Source organism: Rutilus rutilus (assembly GCF_951802725.1).
Source record: "Rutilus rutilus genome assembly, chromosome: 4".
NCBI lineage: Eukaryota > Metazoa > Chordata > Actinopteri > Cypriniformes > Leuciscidae > Rutilus > Rutilus rutilus.
The window spans coordinates 6,042,170-6,063,219 of record NC_140212.1 but is presented as its reverse complement, the minus strand read 5'-3'; the positions used below and the strand labels follow the sequence as shown (position 1 = coordinate 6,063,219).

At 38.3% G+C, this 21,050-nt stretch overlaps 3 protein-coding genes across 8 annotated transcripts in view; 2 read left to right on the top strand and 1 right to left on the bottom strand.

Moving 5' to 3' along the window:
- The first annotated feature begins 5,233 nt into the window (after positions 1-5,233).
- Positions 5,234-13,317, top strand: hcfc2 (host cell factor C2). 2 transcript variants are annotated; one of them, XM_084406967.1, is made up of 15 exons: positions 5,234-5,520; positions 5,845-5,993; positions 6,343-6,503; positions 6,585-6,793; positions 6,890-6,974; positions 7,360-7,466; positions 7,548-7,775; positions 7,849-8,052; positions 8,913-8,968; positions 9,059-9,125; positions 9,326-9,357; positions 9,454-9,594; positions 9,684-9,869; positions 9,946-10,237; positions 11,519-13,317. In XM_084406967.1, the coding sequence occupies exons 1-15, from the start codon at positions 5,361-5,363 to the stop codon at positions 11,596-11,598; spliced, it is 2,157 nt and encodes a 718-aa protein (XP_084263093.1). In that variant the 5' UTR covers positions 5,234-5,360; the 3' UTR covers positions 11,599-13,317. The 2 variants fall into 2 exon arrangements, with proteins under 2 accessions (XP_084263093.1, XP_084263092.1); XM_084406966.1 differs by having other exon boundaries at positions 9,059-9,149; positions 11,519-11,872.
- A 128-nt stretch (positions 13,318-13,445) lies between these two features.
- On the bottom strand, positions 13,446-16,227 carry nfyba (nuclear transcription factor Y, beta a). 2 transcript variants are annotated; one of them, XM_084406968.1, is made up of 7 exons: positions 16,119-16,227; positions 15,304-15,397; positions 15,070-15,203; positions 14,627-14,824; positions 14,311-14,389; positions 14,033-14,112; positions 13,446-13,917 (listed from the first exon to the last, which is right to left on the bottom strand). In XM_084406968.1, the coding sequence occupies exons 2-7, from the start codon at positions 15,395-15,397 to the stop codon at positions 13,885-13,887; spliced, it is 618 nt and encodes a 205-aa protein (XP_084263094.1). In that variant the 5' UTR covers positions 16,119-16,227; the 3' UTR covers positions 13,446-13,884. The 2 variants fall into 2 exon arrangements, with proteins under 2 accessions (XP_084263094.1, XP_084263095.1); XM_084406969.1 differs by having other exon boundaries at positions 15,961-16,131.
- A 1,802-nt stretch (positions 16,228-18,029) lies between these two features.
- chst11 (carbohydrate (chondroitin 4) sulfotransferase 11) overlaps positions 18,030-21,050 on the top strand; it is a 44,750-nt gene continuing 41,729 nt past the window's right edge. The window contains exon 1 of one of the 4 annotated variants that reach the window (XM_084406704.1): positions 18,030-18,312. In XM_084406704.1, coding sequence (XP_084262830.1) covers positions 18,210-18,312 — 103 coding nt within the window. In that variant the 5' untranslated portion in view covers positions 18,030-18,209. Of the gene's footprint in view, positions 18,328-21,050 lie in introns of all 4 variants that reach the window. The other 3 variants (XM_084406702.1, XM_084406705.1, XM_084406703.1) reach the window with 3 other exon arrangements.

Sequence of the window (21,050 nt, the reverse complement as noted above, 5' to 3'; positions counted from 1 at the left end):
CAAACACAACACGAGTGTTTCAAGGACATCAAAGAACTTTTAACACAATCAGTTTGTTGTTCGAGCTTGGCTCAAACCTAAACAATATGTTAAATTATTTTGAAAGGTTGCCAGGAAGGAAAGTGCATTGTTTGAGACAGGAAGTTAAGCTTACAGTTAATGGGGGAAGAATCCAAAATAGAACAACTTACATTATGCAGAGTGACGACTTCCTGCCGAGTTCAATGTCTACTCTATACTGTATCCGTAATTCTCATACGTCCCTTGCCATGCCTTCCTCTCCAGCTGTCTGCATCTTCTTCACCTCACATCTCCATATCTCTCCCACTCAGCATGCTTCCCCTCATTATTGTTCATGAAATGCAATTTAGCCACAACACAAAAATACACTCTTAAAAATAAAGGTTCCAAAAGGGGATGTTTTTTTTTTTCAGCAATGCCATAGAAGGACCATTTTGGGTTCCTTTCAGTGAACGGATCTTAAAAGAACAATTTTTGAAGAATTATCTAAAGAACCCTCACTTAAAAAAAAATCTATTTATTAAACCAATCTCCATTGTATTAACTCAAATTTTTTATTTCAACAAACTCAAAATTAAGGCAACCAGGTAACTTAATTTTAAGTTAAACCAACAATATTTTTTTTACAGAAGCCTATAAAGAATCTTTTTTGCAATGGATGTAAAAGGTTCTTCGTGGAACCATTGATCACAATACATTTTTAAAAGTGTATTGCGACATTGCAAGAGGTCAGTCTTGAGCAACAGACATTTTTAGACCCAATACGGTCATCCAATCGTTCAATTTTTGCTCTGTCATGAAAATGATTGAGTTAGCCTATAAACTGGAATGTGAATACTGAGAAGAGAAACAGTGAAACTTTCCCAGTGCTCGGAACACCCAATGTTTAAACTATTTAACAATTCCTCTCTTCCGGCATCCCTCGCTCCATTCCTTTCTCTCTCCGGCAACCCCTCGCAAGTGACATACTTTCTCCTACTTTTAAAATAAGAATAGCCATCTCCTTGTTTATTTTTCCACAGACTCCCAGCACTCTCTGGAATATTGTGTAACCATCCATTCCTTTTCTGCTGAGTTGTCGACACTATACGAAAAAGCATGCGATTTCAGTATTTGGTAACACTTTAGAATACTGTATCTTACTTACTGCATAACTAATAAGGAATTATTGAGGAACTAATATATAATTATTTATTAACACTTAAGTCACTACTGTTAACTACTAAGGAAGATGTGTTAACTAATTAGTATGTAATAGAATTGTATGACTGTGTTAAGTTTCAGTTAGTTAATCAATAACTAATGAATTATGTCATAACTCTTGAAGAACTATTATTAATTATCTATTAATTAATGTGCTAGATAAATAACTAAGAAGTAACTACTAATGAACAGTCATACACAGTGGTTACTACAATAAACCGTTTTATTTTAGCAGTGGAGTGGTGGATGAAGTACACAAATCAAGTACTTGAGTAAAAGTACAGATAACCCAATAAAATAACTCCAGTAAAATGATAAACTATTGGCCTATTCATTTTCAAAATTACCTTAGTAAAAGTACAAAGGTAATTACTTGAAAAGTAAAAAGCACTGATCAATGTTTTTTATTTTATTTTCTAGCCAGTTTTAGTCATTCTTCAGCACTAATAAGAAAGATAAGTGCAGACATTTACTAGGCTATATATTGATCTGCAAATAAGCAAACTTTTTATTTAATTAGCAAAATGTATCATAATGTATGATAACTTATCTATTTTACAAAGGTTTAGATAATACCGTTAATAATGTGTTTTTTACAGTAAGTTTGATTTGAGTCAGAAGTATGTGGTAATTCTGTATTAATTACTAATGAGTTCCCTATATTCTCACTTTAGAATACTGTTCCAGGTTCCAAGTAATTCCTGAAGAATTATCTAATAATTATTTGTTAATTACCAATTAATTTCCTTATATGTTCACTTTAGACTACTGTTTCAGGTTATAAGTAGCCTTATTCCTGGATAATTATTTGATAATTATTTATTAATTACTAATGAGTTCCCTATATTCTCACTTTAGAATACTGTTCCAGGTTCTAAGTAATTCCTGCAGAATTATTTGATAATTATTTGTTAATTACCAATTAATTTCCTTATATGTTCACTTTAGAATACTGTTTCAGGTTATAAGTAGCCTTATTGCTGGATAATTATTTGATAATTATTTATTAATTACTAATGAGTTCCCTATATTCTCACTTTAGAATACTGTTCCAGGTTATAAGTAATTCCTGCAGAATTATTTGATAATTATTTATGAATTACTAATAAGTTCCCTATATTTTCAGTTTCCCTCAGTCATTGCCTCAAACATGAATTTACTCAATGGCATTCTATGCTGAGGAAAACAGACACACACAGTACTGTATATAAAATATAAAAACTAATCTGAGGTTAGTTTTGTATGACTGTTCATTAGTAGTTACTTCTTAGTTATTTTTCTTGAACCTTAATTAGTAGATAATTAGTAGTAGTTCTTCAAGAGTTATGACAGAATTCATTATTTATTGATTAACTAACTGTTACTTAACACAATCATAAAAATATATTACATACTGATTAGTTAACACATCTTCCTTAGTAGTTAACAGTAGTGAAGAAGTAGTTAATGAATAATTACCTATTAGTTCTTCAATAATTACTTATTAGTTATGCAGTAAGTAAGATACAGTATTCTAAAGTGTTACCCAGTATTTCAATATTAGGCTATTCAAGAACAGTTTACATGCTTGTCACTTAGGCTACTTCATCTGTTCCTTCATTGTCATTCATATACTCTGAGATATAGCTCTCCTATTCGTTCAAAACAACAGGACCAGCTGTTACATCTCTCTTCATCTTTCTAAAATCAGTGCAGGAGAAGTAAACTGTCATCACTTCAGAGAAGAGCTGTTTAATTACCGCACTAATCCCCATTGTTCTTTTTCAATTTCATTTTTCACATCGACACAGCATGAGGCAGAATTTCAAATACGACATCCAAACCATGTGTCACTAAATTGTCTCGATGTTTTCTTAACTCTGAAGGTAGTCTATAAAATGTCATAGTAGCCTATATTTCTCATAACAATAAGTAGGCCTAATCAGGGATGTAGTGGAGGCTAAACGCACGTAAACGCCGTTTACGCACCTCCCAAAATTTGTAAATAGCGTTTGCCCACCTCCAAAGTGCGTTTATCCACCTCTACATTGCGTTTATCCACCTCTAAATTTCACATTATTTGAGCGGACTTTGCTTTCCCAGTGCGTGATTGCCGATCGGCACGATTCGAGCATTTGGGCCGTTAACTACAGAGCAGAACGCGCAGCGCGCAAACACGGAGCAGAGAGCGCAGCGCGCGACACACACACACACGGAACAAAGAGAACGGCGCACATACATAGCAGAAAACACACGCTCGTGAAGTTACTAAACAAGCTGCGCGAGAATGAAACTTGATCGCAGCCGCAACAGGAAATCATTAAAACGATGCAAAAAAAAAGCAATTTTTTTTAATAATATTTTTATATTTATAAGTTTAATATATTTTTATTCATTACAGGCAGCTGGTTTAATGTAGGGAGCATGTCAAAACCCAACTGTACAAGAGATTCAGAGGGAATCAAGCCTGCACCAGGTTAAAGACTTTCCCTCTACAGGGAAACACTGATCCACATTTTTCTGATAGACCAAACAACTAATCAATTAATCGAGGAAATATTCAACAGATTAATCAACTATGAAAATAATCCCAAATCCCTAGTCATTATGCACAAGTGCATTGCATTGGAAGCCCTGGATATAAGCCTCCCTCTCGATCTCTCTTAAATATTTTTGTTTTCTCTGTTTTGTCATTTAGTAAACTTTATAGATTTCAACCATATTATTCCTTTTTGAGTCTCTTTAACAAGAACTTAGATTAATGTATGCATTGAATAGTGATTGTGTGACCTATGATGAGGGAACAACCAGTGATACCCTTGGTAGTACCATCAAATAATAGCCTATAGCGATGTCATCAGGATACACATATACCGGTAGGCAGTGGCCCACCTTACCGGGTGACCACGTCGTGGTCCACCAAAATGTATAGTTTACCCACCTCTTTTTTTACCACTACACCACTGGGCCTAATGGATTGAGTAGCCTATCACATCATGGAACAGCTAGTTGTCTTGTTGCACCCCCATGCAAATGCCATTTAAATGTAATAAACACTATTTAAAGGGTCTCAAATGTGCTTTTGCATGTGCACAATCACACCTGCATGTCCCAGAGAAAATCGTTCGGGTTGGAGAACCTTAACATGAACTGCCTTAACCTTGCACATAAACACTCAACGTCGTCACAGTCAAATTTTCCTCGGGCAAAAAAAGGGTATTTTGGTTTTATTAAAGATAAAATTGTTTTTCTGAACGAATAGCTTTCTCTAAACCTATGATCCATAACGTCTAGCGTTTATGGCATGTCTGTAAAATCATTCCTCATTTGCTATGCCTCTGAAAACCACAAAATCCCCATATAGCCTATAGAGTAGACTTTACTGACCTCTAGGTTTCACCTAAGATATTACAGCTTAAACACAGTTCATGAAGTTCAGATAAAACTTGTTGGATGAAAAAAGTAAAGATTAAGGACAGTGATAGCTACCATATTAGCATTGTTCAAACTTTAAAATCAATACCCTAACTTACCTGTTGCACATTCACAATAATTATTAGATTCAAACAATTATATTTTGTCATTTTTATTTATGTTTTATTGTCTACCGGGACTCATTTGTTACAATAAAAAGAATATTCATGTTATAATGCATCATAAATAGGCTATATTGTATTTAAACGTTTAAAATGTAATAATTTATTTTATTATTTTGTTCTGTCTCCATGACTGCGCTATACTATAAACAAACAACATCTAGGATAGACATGGAGAGATATTTTATGCTATCATAGTAGATTACATAGCAGAAGGGCGTTTTATTCATTTATTTTACAGTTTACAATACTCATTCAAATAATATTTTTCTCATGATATGCAGCTATCATTTTTTTCTGTATTTTACTGTAATTTTACTGTCCCCGGGGCTTATTTTTTATTTGTAAAAAAAACTGGAGGAGCCTAAGAACCACAAACGGCTCTGATTGGTCGAGAATGCGCCGCCTTTTGATCACGTGACCTACGTCAAGCCAATCACAGACAAGTTTTCACGCATGGGGGAAATGCTACGAACTGTTTGCATGTAGTCAGTTTTTACTGCAATGCAATTGTGCATGTGCAAAATTAAAATTAGATGAAAAAAATACCGATAACCCATTATGATTAACAAGGGTCCTCTATGGAAAAGAGTGCGGTCTTACGCTGGACCGGTTCCGAGAGCGAGGCATGGGCACCGGGCCGTGGCCATACGAGAGCTGGTGGTTGTGTTTGGAGGTGGAAACGAGGGAATAGCGACCAATCTGCATGTTTATAACTCTGGTAGGGCACTAGATAAACACCAACTGCATTAATGCTACATAGTACAGTCAATGCACTGTTAAAAACAACGAAATACATGCATATTGCCATATACATATTTAGACGTGACTTATAATTCCCAGCAATGAATGCACTGGATTACTGTAACAAAATTTTGGTTAATATACATTAAAATAGTTAGAAGTGCCTCTAAACTTTGATTATGTTTACATATTCAGGTTTAATGCTGATTGGTTAATGTACATTAAAATAGTTGGAAATGCCGTGAAACCTTTTTACACATATTGAAACTTATTAATGCAAGTTATAAACCTTATATTTTAGTGACCAAGCAGTGGTTCCTACCAGCAGTGAGAGGTGATATCCCACCTGGTTGTGCCGCTCATGGCTTCGCTTGTGAAGGCACACGGATCCTGGTGTTTGGAGGAATGGTTGAATTCGGCCAGTATACCAATAGTCTCTATGAACTGCAGGTGAGCACTTGTGCCATCATAATGTATTCACACCTAAATTAAAGGTGCAGTAAGTGATTTCTGAGAAACGCTGTTGATATTTGAAATCACCAAAACAAACACGCCCCTAGCCAAAAGGATCACACCCCTATCTTGATAGCCCCACCCACAAATTCACAAACAGGCGATACAACACAGGCACCTCCCCTGTAATGAGTGTATACGCCCCTGACTGCTGATTGGCTACAAGTGTGTTTCGGTCCTCGGCCTTATCCACTTTCAACAGCGTTTATCAGAAATCGTTTACTTCACCTTTAAAGCATTAATAGTTTATGATAGGAGGGCCCTGATATCAATTCTCTTCTCTCAGGCCAGTCGATGGCTGTGGAAGAAACTGAAGCCCCGCCCACCGAGGAACGCATCACCTCCATGCCCACGAATTGGCCACAGCTTCACTCTTCATGCTAATAAGTGCTACCTTTTGGGTGGAATGGCCAATGACAGCGAAGACCCAAATGGAAATATACCACGGTGTGCATATTTATATGCGAATATTCATGCCAAACGCATACATACTTACAATGGATGATGTATATGTGTGTCTCTATGCAGGTATTTAGATGACTTCTACGAGCTGGAGCTGCAGGCCCAATCCGGGGTTAAAGGCTGGAGCATTCCTGAAACAAAAGGCGGAGGCCCGTCAGCCAGGGAATCCCATAGTTCTGTGATGTACTGTGGAAAGGGTGGCAGTGCCCCAAAGCTCTACATATTTGGGGGCATGTGTGGGCACAGACTGAATGACTTGTGGCAGTTAGACATTGGTAAGGCCTTATTCATATTCACAAAATAATGCATATGTCATGTATTTCTTTATGTAATAGTTCATTAGGTTCAAGCTAATGTCTTAATTATTTCAGAGACTATGACTTGGTCATTGCCTCCAACCAGAGGGGAACCACCACTACCCAGGAGTCTGCACACCTCCAATGTGATTGGAAACAAGTAATGTGACAGACGGTTCTTTGCGCTTAGATTTGCTTTAAAGACCCAAAACCAGAAAGATAATTAGCATTTTCATGTCATGTCACAATGGTTTGAGATGTGACTCAGTATAATTTATATTGTAAGGCAAAATGCAAGGCTCTTCTACTAATGTTAACAAAACCACTATTCTAAAAACCCATTAGCCTCCTGGGTTAGCCTAGATATTGGCGTCATGACTGAACAGCTCTGTTGTCCCTTTCCTCTCTTAAATTCAAGATGTTCAGAGATGATGATGTTCAGTCAGAACGGCTATGCTAAAGTCTAGTTTTTGGCAACCATTATCTTACCTCCCACTGTCTTTATTTTTCCTCAAGTTCTTTATCTTCTTGATTCTTCATTACAGGTTATATGTGTTTGGAGGATGGGTTCCCGTCGGAGAGGCAGAAGAGACTCTCGCTGCTGATGGAGTCAAGTGGATCTGCACCAACTCCCTTTCCATACTAAACCTTGGTATGATCAAGGATATTACAATGATCCTGCACTTAGATAATCTCAGAAATTGCTTCAATAATAAGTACTTGTTTACTGTAGACACACTGACATGGCATAACCTGACACTGGAAGAACACCAGCAGGGATTGGCTTCAGGCGTACAGTCGGTGGAACAGGAAGAGGGCAGTGCACACTGGCCCAAAGCACGAGCTGGGCACTGCGCAGTAACCGTCGGCACTCGTTTATATGTCTGGAGCGGGCGAGATGGATACAAAAAGTACAATAACTACCAGGTCTGCTGCAAAGATCTGTGGTACCTAGAAACAGGTGAGCCATCATTGTCGTTGCAAAGCACACTTTTGGACGTTTCAATGAACATTTGTGTCATTTGTGTGCGTAGAGAGGCCTTCCACTCCTGGTGCGGTGTTTCTTGTGAAGTCCACAATCAGTATTCTGCATGTCGCCTGGCGGCCCCTGCCTGCAGCTGAGTGTTACTTGCTTCAAGTGCAGCCGGTCACATCTCCTCATTCTGCTTCAGTTGAACCGCAGTCCACAACAACTCCTCCACCAGACCCAGGAGACAGAAAGGAGCCTGTACAAAAAGGTAAGACAACTTAAACACTCACAGGGTTCGTACAAGGTGCATGAAGTAAAAGACTTTTTGAAACTTTAAGTCTTGGAAAACCCTTAAAAAACAGACATATTTATGAAAAGGTACTTGAAAAGTGCTTGAATTACTGAAAGACAATAGGCTATATTACAAAATAGTGTTTAATTTGATTGATTAAAGAATCTTTTCACATTGATATAGAGCTATTTCACATGGCTATGAGCGTGATATTGCTCATGTAAATATTCAAGTATATGACGCAGCTTTTATTCTTCAGGTCAACCATATATTCATGGGAGAAAAAATCAGTTTGAATAAGGAATGCGATATATTTGTCATAGTCTCCTTTTAATTGTTAAAGTTACCACAGCCATTGCATGCACTTTATTTCTACCATTTTGCTTTATTCAGTTTTTTTTTTTTATCTGTTTAAATTGTCAAAATTATGTTTATGAAAAAATATATTACACTTACAAAAAATATGCTGCCAAAAATATTTTTTTAAACTTATATTTATATATTATGAATAATGTAAATATTATTTAAATGTGAAATTATACATAATGACATATAAATAAAAATGACACCCATTGCAATTAAGTAACTTTAACTAGTAATGAAAACTACAAAGTATATTTTAAAATGAAATATATCTGAACAATGCTATGGGGTTCTTCATATGCAACATCTTCCTTAATGTGATGAAGTAATACGTATATGTAGGTAAATATGTAATTGACCACGGCTCTAAGGTGCTGGAAAAATGCACCTTAAAAAAATGCTTGAGTTTGACTTTGGAAAAGGTGTGAACCCTGTGTATATTAAATATATATATATTTTTTTCATCTGTCTAGACTTCCAGCCAAGTGCAGCTGTCAAAGTTAAAGGAGAGAGAGAATCTTCATCACAGGTCAGATATCTGCATTTTAGTGGAATCTATATATATATAATCTATATGTATATCTATATATAAATCTCAGAGGCCCCTTTCTCATTTCAGGAAAGCCTTTTGAGGCCAGAAGGAACGAGTGAGGATGGATCAGACATTCGACCAACAGGGGACAAAGGTAGAAAAGCGAAAACTGCTTCTGGTATAATATGCATGTTTCTTTCCCACTCTTGCATTTTTACTTTGGGCCTTTCTGTGGTTTAGTACATATAGTTAAGTATAAATACCTGATGATTAATATTTAATGTGCATGATCAAAGATCAAAAAGGTGTTTCCGTGACATTTCCCTCACTTACTGTTTATATTCTCATTCACAGAACGAGAAATCTCTTCAATACCATCCCAACAGGTAAGAGTGTTACGTTGTGTCTCTACCTGTTGAGCATATAGTGTGTATAAAGCTACTAAAAACACACTTACACATTTCCCCTCTGTGCCCTGACAGTCTGAGATTACAAAGGAGTCTGAGTGGTTTGATGTGGGTGTGTTTAAAACACTGTATTGTGAGGTTACCCACTACTTCCTGCCCTCTGAGAATGGTGACATGGCCTCAGTCCTGTCTTCCCGAAACTCATCTGACAGTGAGGTTCGTCTGCAGTACACACACACCTAAGTGTAACGGTTTCCAGTTTTGTGTCAGTGTGTTTTACGTCACTGGTGTTTTACGTCTGACAGTGGAAGTTGCCGGGTCCTCATAGTTTCGCGGGTCACGAGAAGCAGGAACTGGCCTCAGGAGTCACATACAAGTTCAGGGTGGCCGGACTGAACAGCCGTGGCCTGGGCGACTTCAGTCCCGTCAGCGAGTTTAAAACCTGCCAGCCTGGATTTCCCGGGGCTCCGTCTGCTGTGAAAATCACCAAGGTACAATCATTCTTCTCAGTGATGACAAAAACATTTTGTGTTCGAAGCTGTTTAGATGCTAATGTCATCATTTCAGGACACTGACTCTGTGCACATCACCTGGGAGCCTCCCACCTCTCTGTCCGGGAAGATATTGGAGTATTCAATGTACCTGGCTGTGAGGAAGAGTCGAGGGAACAGTGCGGAGCGACCCGGGGAGCTGGCCTTCATCCGAATCTACCGCGGTATCAAGACTTCCTGCACAGTCAGTGAAGTCCAGCTGAGCAACGCACACATCGACTGCTCGGCGCGGCCTGCCGTCGTCTTCCGAATCGCTGCCAAGAACGAGCAGGGCTACGGTCCCGCCACTCAGATCCGCTGGCTGCAAGGTGTGCAAAGAGCTTCTGAAGCTTTGACTCATGAGTGTGTCCTCATCACATTGTTGAAGAATTTCCTATAGAATCACCAAATAGCATTTGGGTTTTAAATTTAAAACTAATTCAGTTTCGATTTTGTGGGGTTTTAAAGTGCCCCTATTATGCTGTTTTAAAGGTTCCTAGTTTTGTTTTGGAGGTCTTCAACAATAGGTTTACATGCATCCAAGGTAAAAAAAACAAAAAAACACGTAATTTTCTCGTAGTATACACTGCACATCTCCTCATTTCTCAAATCGTCTGAAACCGGTTTGTTCAAAGATTCAGTCTCTCTAAATCCCTCTTTTCCGTGAGCCTACTCTGCTCTGGTTGGTCAAATGGCTCAGTCTGTTGTGATTGGTCTACCCTGCTCTGATTGGTCAGATGGCCCAGTCTGGTGTGATTGGTCTACCCTGCTCTAATTGGTTAGATCAGTGGTTCCCAATTCCAGTCCTCGTGACCCACTGCTCTGCACATTTTGTAGGTCTCTCTTATCTGACACACTCAGTTCAGTTCATGGAGTCTCTCCTAATGAGCTGATGATCTGGTTCAGGTGTGTTAAATAAGGGAGACATACAAAATGTGCAGAGCAGTGGGTCACGAGGACTAGAATTGGGAACCACTGGGTTAGATGACCCAGTCTGTTGTGATTGGTCTATCAGATTCACTTACATTGTGTGTCAGAAACGAAACGCCTATTACTATATCTGAATTTCAGCTCCGGAGCTTCCTAGGCAAACTCTAACGATGCCGTAGTTTTTTTCCGTATCAATTCCAGCTTGAGTCCTCATCCTTTGAAGTCCATGCAAAGTGGAATCGCAGCACTGAAAACCGCTTCTTCTCGACATGTCGACAACACAAACTTATAGCCAACTTACCTTTAATATGGCATTGTTGTCTCTTATGCTCGGCACGGGTGCATTTATTTGATCAAAATACAGTACAAACAGTAATATTGTGCAATATTACAATATAATTTTTTTTTATTGTATTGGCAAAGCTGAATTTTCAGCATCATGTGTCACATGATCCATCAGAAATCATTCTAATATGCAATTAATGTTGAAAACTGTTGTGCTGATGCAATTTTTTTTTAGGATTCTTCGATGAATAGGTTCGAAAGAACAGTTATTTATTTGATATAGTAAACTTTTATAACATTATAAATGTCTTTACTGTAACATTTGATGGATTTAATGTGTCCTTGTCTAATGCAACAGTACAGTACCGTCCTAACAGCTGCTTGTCGTCCTGCAGACACGAGTAAACTGAAATCCTCAGTGACGCAGGCAGACTCCAGCGCTCCGGCGGCAGAGCCTGACACCACCTGCAGATGAACTCTCACCCCCCCGCTGGATCGCACTGACAGCCAAAGCTCTAATACTTCAGGACTGCATTTTACTCTCTATCATTACTCAAGGCCATTTTAATATAGCCCATTCAGTGACCGAAAGATTGACTTTTAATGTCATGGCATTGTTTACACTGTAAGAGTTTTAGTTAAATAATACTCATTATCAGTTTTAACTCGTGTACATTTTACTTTAATACTTTTTATACTGAGTTCATAAATATAGTTTTATTAAACGGTTGTAGCCACTGGCAACACTTTTTTTTCTCTCTCTCTCTTGAAATACCTAATCTGGTTTTTGTGAGCAAGATTTGATCAACCCTTAGTGGAAAATGAGCTACATCCCCATATATTAAGATGCGTTTTGTACCTTCTTTAAAATAGGCCCGTGTATTTCTAAGAACTGCGTAATTGCTAGCAGTTTGAACATAATGAACATAATTCCCTTTTTATAAAAGCCATCCAATTCTTACTCTAAACTGAATTTTATTGAATAACTGGAGGTAATGTTTCCCCTTGCCTTGTCATTATACATAAAAACAGTGCAATTTAAAGGTACACAATGTAACTTCTAACCCTCTTTTGGTTGTGCTTCGGCTCTGCGTGACTGCGAATATGGTTATCCTACTGTTCATAACCAGTTTATGTTTATTTAACCAGAAATGACCCTTCACAATAGATAATGCTCAATGAACTCTTGTTAGAAAGCTAAATTTGACAATTTATCTGTTCAACAAAATTCCCTACTCACCCGAGTAATACAAACACCGTCTCCACGTCGCTTTTGCATTTCAAATCCCTCAGTTCTCGCCATACCCGAAATGCTCTAGTTTTCTGCTTTCTCGCTCATTGTGACAACTAACCTATACTACTCACACATCACACACGCGTCAAAGTAGCCGGAGCAGCTTTTCTCCATTTACGCATCTGATGAGACACGCGTGCGAGTGACGCAATTCCCCCACGAAAACCATCCAGACGGGTCTAAAATATAAACACTTATAATAGGCTTAACATGGTGAATCATGTTTTAAAAGAAGACTGCAAAAAAAGAGGATGCATTGACTTTGTATAAAATTTGAACCAAAAAGTTATAGTGTACATTTAAATAAAATAATTCAGGCAATGATCAAGTTTTGTTAACATCACAAAAACACAGTTAATCCTACATTTTGCCCCAAAAAAAATCAGCAATTTGGGTATAGAAATATTCAGTGCATTAATGAATTAGACATAGTAATACGTCTACTTTATTTACCAAGTGCGATTAGTATAATCAGTCTTCTAGGGGCTTTTTAATATCCCATTTATACAATTGCTTATGCAGTTGTACGTCGGAGATTATATCTGTATTAATGTTCCATTAGCATTTCACTAATCTAGAAAACTACAAAGAGTATCGATGCCACAGATAGCGCTATTTCTTCATTTACAGACATGTACATATTCACTTGCTATTTGTGCATTCTCAGGAACACCTAGTGCCCTTTCTCGATGGCAAAATAAACATCTGAGAAAGTTTTTGACCATTTTTAAACACATTTTACATTCATTTTGAACTGACTGTTTTTTGTTTGTTTTATATTTGTTCCACAACATTTCAGTCAAATATAGCTCATATTTTTGCCACGTTCTCATAATAGTCTTTTTGTATAGGCTAAAGTTTACTAAAAAAAAAGGGCATTGCAATAAAAATCATACATTCAAATTAATTTTGATCTTGACCATTTTTTATTTTCTATAAATGTTTTTTTTTATTTATTTTTTTTAATATATATATATAAAAAAAATAATGACTTTTTTTAAAGACATGCTGAACAACATTCAAACAAAGACAGATCACATTTTTATTCAAAGAATCAGCATAACAATGTCAGTTAATGAGGTTATTTAAGATCAAATGACATCAAATTAGAATTCCCTTACTTGTGGGAATGTAAATGGTCAATATGGCCTTGTCTTCCCACTGCCCCATCCCAAACTTTAAAACTTATTAAATACCAAATAGGAACAAAAAAAAAAAAACTCACAATTTGGTGTGGCCTGTACCAAGCAGACCAATGAAAACACACTGGCCTAAATATAATACTGAATTAATTACAAGACATCACTTAAGATCAAATCAGCCTCCTGGCAACAGGCACTTTTGTTCCTGCTCCGGTAACCAGGCATCTCTTGGTCTTCCAGCACTGACCTGAAAACTTTGCAAGGCAAGAGATAAGTCTGTCTGGACACTGGACAGGCCACTAGATATAGTCGGCCTGTTCTTCAGTCATGAGAATTGTATTTGCTGAACGCCAGGGATCTAAAGGAGTAGAAAAAGAGAGACGGTTTAAATAATGAGCGTAACTAAAACCTCCAGTCTGTCTAATCTTCAGTCATACATCTGTGGGCTAATATGGGCTGGTTTACATACTAACCTGCTGGTATGAGGTGGTGTACACCATCACGTTCTGTTGCTGGCCATCTGCAGTGATCAGTCCGGCAGGCAACTGACCGGCTGCAAGTTAAAAGTGAGACACTTCATATTAATTCATCACGGAAACCCTTTGAAACACCAAGAGCTATAAATAAAGGGTATGGTATGTTTCGATGACACGAACACTTGCTAAAGAGTTTGGATGTCTCGTATGTCAGCACTGAAGGGAAACACAGCTATATGCATGAAATAAGCCTTAATGAAAAGGTTTGAACTTACTGAAGGTGTCATCTGTTAGTTCTTCACCAAGGCCTTCGCTGACTGTAACCGGAGTGATGCCTTTCTCACCCTTCATTGCCTTGGAAACATGAGCACGTTACTTGTAACTTGCAACCACAATTTGTGCTCTAAAAAATGACATTTATGACATTCTGCAATATTCAATCTCTTTGTTTTGCTCAAAGAAATGTTCTCTACAATTGTTTATATGGATGGACTTGGACATTCATATTTTTAGGCCATGATCTGTTGAGACAATAGACCATGATCTAGTTAAACTGGTGTGTGCATATATATGCGAGTGAGTGAAGAATACCTCTCTGAACTTCTGCAGGTAGAGTTTAAGCGGCTCCACGTACATGTCAAAACCCAGAGTGGACATGGCAAACAGGATGTCCTCTCCATTAATGGTCTTGCGTTTCTCTTGATGGCATCTCTCGCTGGCCTCAGATGTGATGAAGCTGATGAACTCACTTACACACTCCTGCACACACTCTTTTGCATCCTTGGCTATCTGAGATTAAAAAGAGTTGATAAAAGGCCTTTACTTGTATTTAAGTTTAGGACACTCAAAAAGACAACAGCTTCTAGACGTTTCTCTTGGATATACGTCACAATAGGGAAGAAAAGATTATCGCAACTCTCGTTTCATGCCGACTTTTTTTCACGAGTTAAAACTCCCTGATATTTTATAGCTTTTCCAATAACACGGGAACAGCGTAAGATGCACAATACACAAAATACAGAATGAACAACTACCTTTCCAGTCTGTGGGATGGCATTCTTCATGATACGGGCGACATTAGCGATGGGAAGGTAAATGTCTTGCTCTCGGAAGTTGTCTTTGCTACCGTTGCCATCCTCATGGTCGTTAAAACTTTCATCCCCATCATCTGCACACATACAATGTACAATAAACATGCTGCTTCTTATCTCATACTAAACGTTTTCTTAATTACATTTAACACAGGTGAATGATGTCCATGTCCTCACCATCCTGGGTCTGTAAGACATATGTCCCTCCGGTCATATACTCTCCAGTTATTCCTAACTGAGTAGTGTCTGTGGTACTGCTGTCTCCGTCCATCTGAAAAAACAAATACGACAATGAGGGTTGTTAAAACATTTATTACAATTACAGCTTCATAATGTGGAAAAATACACTCATGGCCCAGGAAAAAAAACATCTAAATAACTCCCCAGAGTATGATGAAAAAATATTATAATAATGAATAGCACACATACTAGGGTTAAAGCAATATAGCATATTATATATTTACAAATACATATAATAATATACATTTACGAAATATACTATTATAGAATAAATACGTAATACATGTGTGCAACGTGGCTGTGGATATGTTATTAATATAATAAATAAATGGTTATATAATTATTTGTATGCATCTCTAGCAACCCTTTGTTTTGATAGTCAGCTAGCAGGTTAGCATCACACCAGCTCAAGCTAACTAATTACACGCATTTAACAGGAAGAAATAGCTCATTTGTTAACCATTTGTATACTTTAACCAGAAACTAACAGTCTTCTTTTATAAATAAACTTGCTGTTTATTAAATGTGGTTGAATGTGGCATCGGGGCCTCGCGTGCATTTAGCCTCCATCTCTCCACTCAAATAATCCCTTACCCATCCTCAAACATTCATTCTTTCAACACTTCCTGAATTTAACTGCTCCTTCGGCCCGGTAAAGCCTGTAAACGCCTGCCGGTAACATCCCTTTCTACCCGTTAAACGCGAGAATTATCGCTGAAGCGGATCATTTGACCAGAGCCACAAATACAAACCTGACTCGCGCTCGCGCTGCAACTTGATTGGACGGAAATGGGTCTGCGCGAGACAGTTTGTGCCCGCGCTTGTGCACGCGTGTATGTCGGTCACCAGAGGGCGCGCTGAGGAGATTGTGAATTAAAGCTACAGAATCCAGTGCATTTGGCTGCATTTAACTACATATCTTGTGCAAATGCTTTCTAATGACCTTAACCTTAAAAACGTTATTTTTTCTTCATTTGGTTTAATGATATGATAAGATTAATGCTCACTGTAGGCCTGTATACATGATGTGGATAATTATAATTTAATTTTATGTAGGCCTAAATAGTAGTAAATCACATACATAGGCTACTTCCCATAACGTCCTCTAATTTCCCATTCATTCCCCTTTTGCAGGTCTCAGGTAAAGATGCTAGAGCTCAATTTGACAAAGACACCAAATGAGGTGAATTTCAAATGCAGTCTTATCATCACCAACTATGAAAACGATCCTTTTTTCTGCATTTAATTGCTCCTTTTTTTTTTTTTTTTTTACTTCTTTCTTCATGACTGAATTATGCACCTATGGTTTAAAAACCCCATGCACAGTGAAGTAAATGAAAAAGTAGACTAAATAAACGCTAAACGTTTTTGTGGCAAAATCCACAAATAACTGTCCACAAATAACTGCATTTACCAGGGGTTTCCATTCATTTTATGTAGTCATTTTTAGCTGTACAGTAAAAACTCCCCTCAGAGGACACCAACACATGACCTTGTAGTTCTGGCCTAATTCCCTCGTGGGAATGGACACCTCAGAAACTGCCTCTAATAAGCAGGTCCAGAATGCAAAATCTAAACGTTTCTGCTTCACTCAGCACTGAATGCTGTGGACCTTGAATGCATAATGATATTAGCGACTGCTTGCTGAGGAGGAAATGTTGTGGCAGTTTATATCCATATAAATTAAGACTTAATTTTCAATTTGGGTTTTGCTACAAAATCTTCTGCACCCAACCAAGAAACTTAGGAAGATTATGTAGAACATCTATGCATGCAACAATGTCATTAATAAATAATTAACATTGCATTAGGCTTTCAGTTCTTATCACTGATTAGTTTCCTCTCTAAGTCTCAAAAGTCATTTCTGTGATTGTGATTGTCTTTGTGTTGTGTCCACGCTTCAGCACAGGGGGGCATCGACTCAACACTGTTTGCCTGAGGCTTTATAATCTAACTGTATAGCAGAATTCAATTAGCTGCGGGGTTTCTGTATTTGGGTTTCCGTTTTATTTAATGCAGTGTGTTGATTTATGGCTTTTCGTCTGGTGATATGTATTGGGCTACTTGTTTCTTCTTCTTCTGGTCTTTCCAGCTTCTGCATTATTTATGCACATACGGAAACATTTCCCACCAACCTGACCACAGTCTCAATGTAGATTGGGATTTTTTAGACCAGTAGTTCCCTGCACTGATGAACTCTTGTTTATTTTTCATTTCTTGTCATTTTATTACAATTTTATTTTATTTATGTAGGCTTTATATGTAGTTATATCTAAAATAAAATAAAATGTATACATTTTAGAAGGCTATTAATAATAATAATAGTAGCAATACAATATACAACGAATTAATAGTTACTAATAATAATATTAATAAGAATAATTATTATAATAAAACCTTTACAGAAGCTACCATAATATAATGGTATTTAGCCTACTGTACAAATGTCAAACCACTGAATACAAACCTTAAGTTTAATTGCAATTCTGTCTAAATTTATAAAGCAACACAGTGCACTTGTGTGACCTCTTTATTTAACTGCTGATGAATAGGCTACAAACAAGTTTCAACTTTGAAAACAAAAAAAAAAAAAGCGAGAGGAAATGTGAGAGATGACAGGTTAACTGGAAACAAAGATGAAAGCGTGGGCGCGCTCATTCAGAGGGGGCGGGGCTTCTCCACTGTAGTCTAGTGTGCGGAGGAAGCTAGCGCACTTCAGGGAGATCACGGAGATCTTTGAGACACGGACGCAGGCAGCGAGAGCATCAGCATCAAACACAGACCCGCTTTACGGGGCTCGGCAGCCTCCCTCCCTCCGTCCCTCCGGCTCTCCGTGCCCAGCCATGAAACAGACGTTACTGGACCTCATGAGGATGAGTAGGATCTGCCGGATGGTGCTGGCCACTTGTTTAGGATCTTTTATTCTGGTCATCTTCTATTTCCAAAGTATGTTCCAACCAGGTAGGACTTCGTGATGGTTTCACTCTAAAGGTTTTAAGATGCTCCTTTCCCCCTTTTGTAGCCCCTGACTTGGTGATTTAGTGTGGAAGAATGTCATTCATAATCAATGAGCTGTTTGAAAGAGCGCATCGATCATCAGCAGCGAGAGTCAGTGATGTAGCCTATACTGACTCACATCAAAGCTCCAGCTCTCTGTAGCCTATCAATAATGCCGTCCGCCTTTATGCATTTTAATCTTTTATTTATATGAAGCGCAGTGGGTAGAGCCCGGGATCGTTGTCTATGGTGGGCTGTGTTGTGTGGAGGGATGGTCATTGTCTCCGGTGGCCGGTACAGTAGAGTCAGTGTACTGAATCAAAGAGCTGACACACTGTACAAACATCCATACATCAATACTGACGTGCAGCTGACATACATTCACCCCTCTGTTTCTGTTCAGAACTGTTGTTTATATGGCTGTGACTTGTGAAATTGAATAGAAAGTAGTGTCTATCTATCTATCTATCTATCTATCTATCTATCTATCTATCTATCTATCTATCTGTCTGTGTCGTCAAATATGGACAAACCCAATCAGGTTTAAAAATGTAATTTTTACATTTAAACCAATGGTTTGTCCCTATTTGACACAAACATGGGTTGAAACAACCCAGTATCTATCTATCTATCTATCTATCTATCTATCTATCTATCTATCTATCTATCTATCTATCTATCTATCTGTATTTAGAAATGTAATTTTAAAATTTAAACCAACGGTTTGGTTTGTCCATGTTTGACCGAAACATCCATCCATCCATCCATCCATCCATCCATCCATCCATCCATCCATCCATCCATCCATCCATCCATCCATCCATCCATCCACTATCCACATCTACTGAAACACATACACACATCTGGAAGTTCTACTGATAGATGACGTTGGATGTATAATTGCATGCGTCTGCTATAGACTCTTTTATTGTCCTGCCCATCGGTTTGGTTCATCTTGTCCAAAGCATGTACCATGTCACCTGCTTTTTGGGGGAATTCCCATGCGCTGCGGATGGAAGATCCAGATAAGGACAATGGGACCTGTGTATGTAGTAGTGCAGTAGTCAGTAACCGCTGTGGTCACCGGCACGGTGGAATGTCTCTGGAAACGGTGAGTCATCAGCGTCACCGGCATGTGAAGGTTCTCAGCAGTCCGCTGGAATGCCCATGTCATCATCATCTTACACAAACGGGATGCTGAAACGAGACGGAGGAACTGATGAGTTCATGCACACTCATCCAGATGTTGTCTCTAGACCGGCACATGATGTTTCAGAGAAGATCAAAAGTGCACGACGTGACATGTAACACTCAGCCCCTTGTGTTTTAAAGCGTCACTGAGGTTTAACAGCATCCCATGGTCTGCTGGGATGTACAGGCATTTTTTCCATGGTGGTACAAGCAGCTGTCTCTAAAAGCATCTGTGCGTCCCACATGCTTATGAACAATGTCTAATACAACAGTCTCCCTTATGCTCCGCATTGGCTTGACAGGTGTTTCAGTTTTCTCTTCCGTGTGTGTGTGTGTGTGTGTGTGTGTGTGTCTATGGCCGCATGCCCTTGCTCTTTTGTCCTTTCCTCCCCCCGTGTGACCTGATTTTGCACTCTAGCCTACAAACACACCCCGAGAACACACTGGCACACACACAGATACACTCACATTAGAAAGAGCCTCAAGTGGACCTGAGCAGTTGAGTGACAGGGCTGACGTCATGCTCCAGTGTGCTTGTGATGAACAGAGAATGAGGACATCCATAAGAAAATTGTGATCTTTTTAAAGGAATATTCAATACAAGTTAAGCTCAATCAACAACGTTTGCGGCGTAATGTTGATTTCCACAAAAATGAATCCCAACTTTTCTTAAAAAAGACAAAACTAAATGGAAATAAAAACACTGCCCCCGAAACACTGTTGTCGTGAAAATAAACGTTTTATAAGAACAATAAAAGTGCTTTAGTAATATTATAAGCTTCAGATGAAGATGAGAGATGACTTAAAATTCCTTTTTGTGGTTGTCAACATTTGAACTTGGATTATGTCTTTAACATATTTCTGTGCTCAGATTTGTCAATATTCAAAAACAAAATCCAGATATTTTAATATTTCTTTCTCATCATCACATTCCTCCGTGTTAAAGTTGACTGTTAATGCTATCCACGTTCATTTGATAGCTCAATTGTCTCTATTTTTAATTTCTCCTGAGGAATTTTTGAAGAGACATCTGAGAAAAAGTTAGTGAAATGAAGAATAACTGAGAACTCTTGATAAGAGCAACCTCTCGAGTGTGACAGTTTTCCTCTTGGCAGGACTGGAGAGATTGAAAAGAGAGGGAATTATAGACGTGGAAAGGAACCAAAATGAGTTGTCTTAGAAGAAAAGAGATAAGGAATGTCTGCAGGGAGTTCAACATTCCTTAAGGGTTGGTTACTCAGGACTGGGACGAGGACTCAGACCAGCAGACCAAAGAATCCCGGCTCTTCCTGAGAGGTCAGATAAGGCCGTTTCTGTGTTTGTGTGACTGACTTTCCCTGACGTACAGCAGTCTTTCTTCTTCATCTCCCGAGTCTGTTGAGGAGGCCTGGCATTTGATGTCTATGAATGATAAAGGTCACGTCAACATTGAAACAAATGACATATCAAATCTCAAATCACACTGACTGTTTGCCGTTGCGTAAGCGTTTGCCTGC

Coding starts and splice junctions, on each gene's coding strand:
- hcfc2 (XM_084406966.1), top strand. CDS start 5,361: ATGATTAACAAGGGTCCTCTATGGAAAAGAGTGCGGTCTTACGCTGGA. Junction 5,994..6,342: donor ATAGTCTCTATGAACTGCAG/GTGAGCACTTGT, acceptor CTCTTCTCTCAG/GCCAGTCGATGGCTGTGGAA. Junction 7,467..7,547: donor CCTTTCCATACTAAACCTTG/GTATGATCAAGG, acceptor TGTTTACTGTAG/ACACACTGACATGGCATAAC.
- nfyba (XM_084406968.1), bottom strand. CDS start 15,397: ATGGACGGAGACAGCAGTACCACAGACACTACTCAGTTAGGAATAACT. Junction 15,204..15,303: donor TGTCTTACAGACCCAGGATG/GTGAGGACATGG, acceptor GTATGTGTGCAG/ATGATGGGGATGAAAGTTTT. Junction 13,918..14,032: donor ACACCACCTCATACCAGCAG/GTTAGTATGTAA, acceptor CTACTCCTTTAG/ATCCCTGGCGTTCAGCAAAT.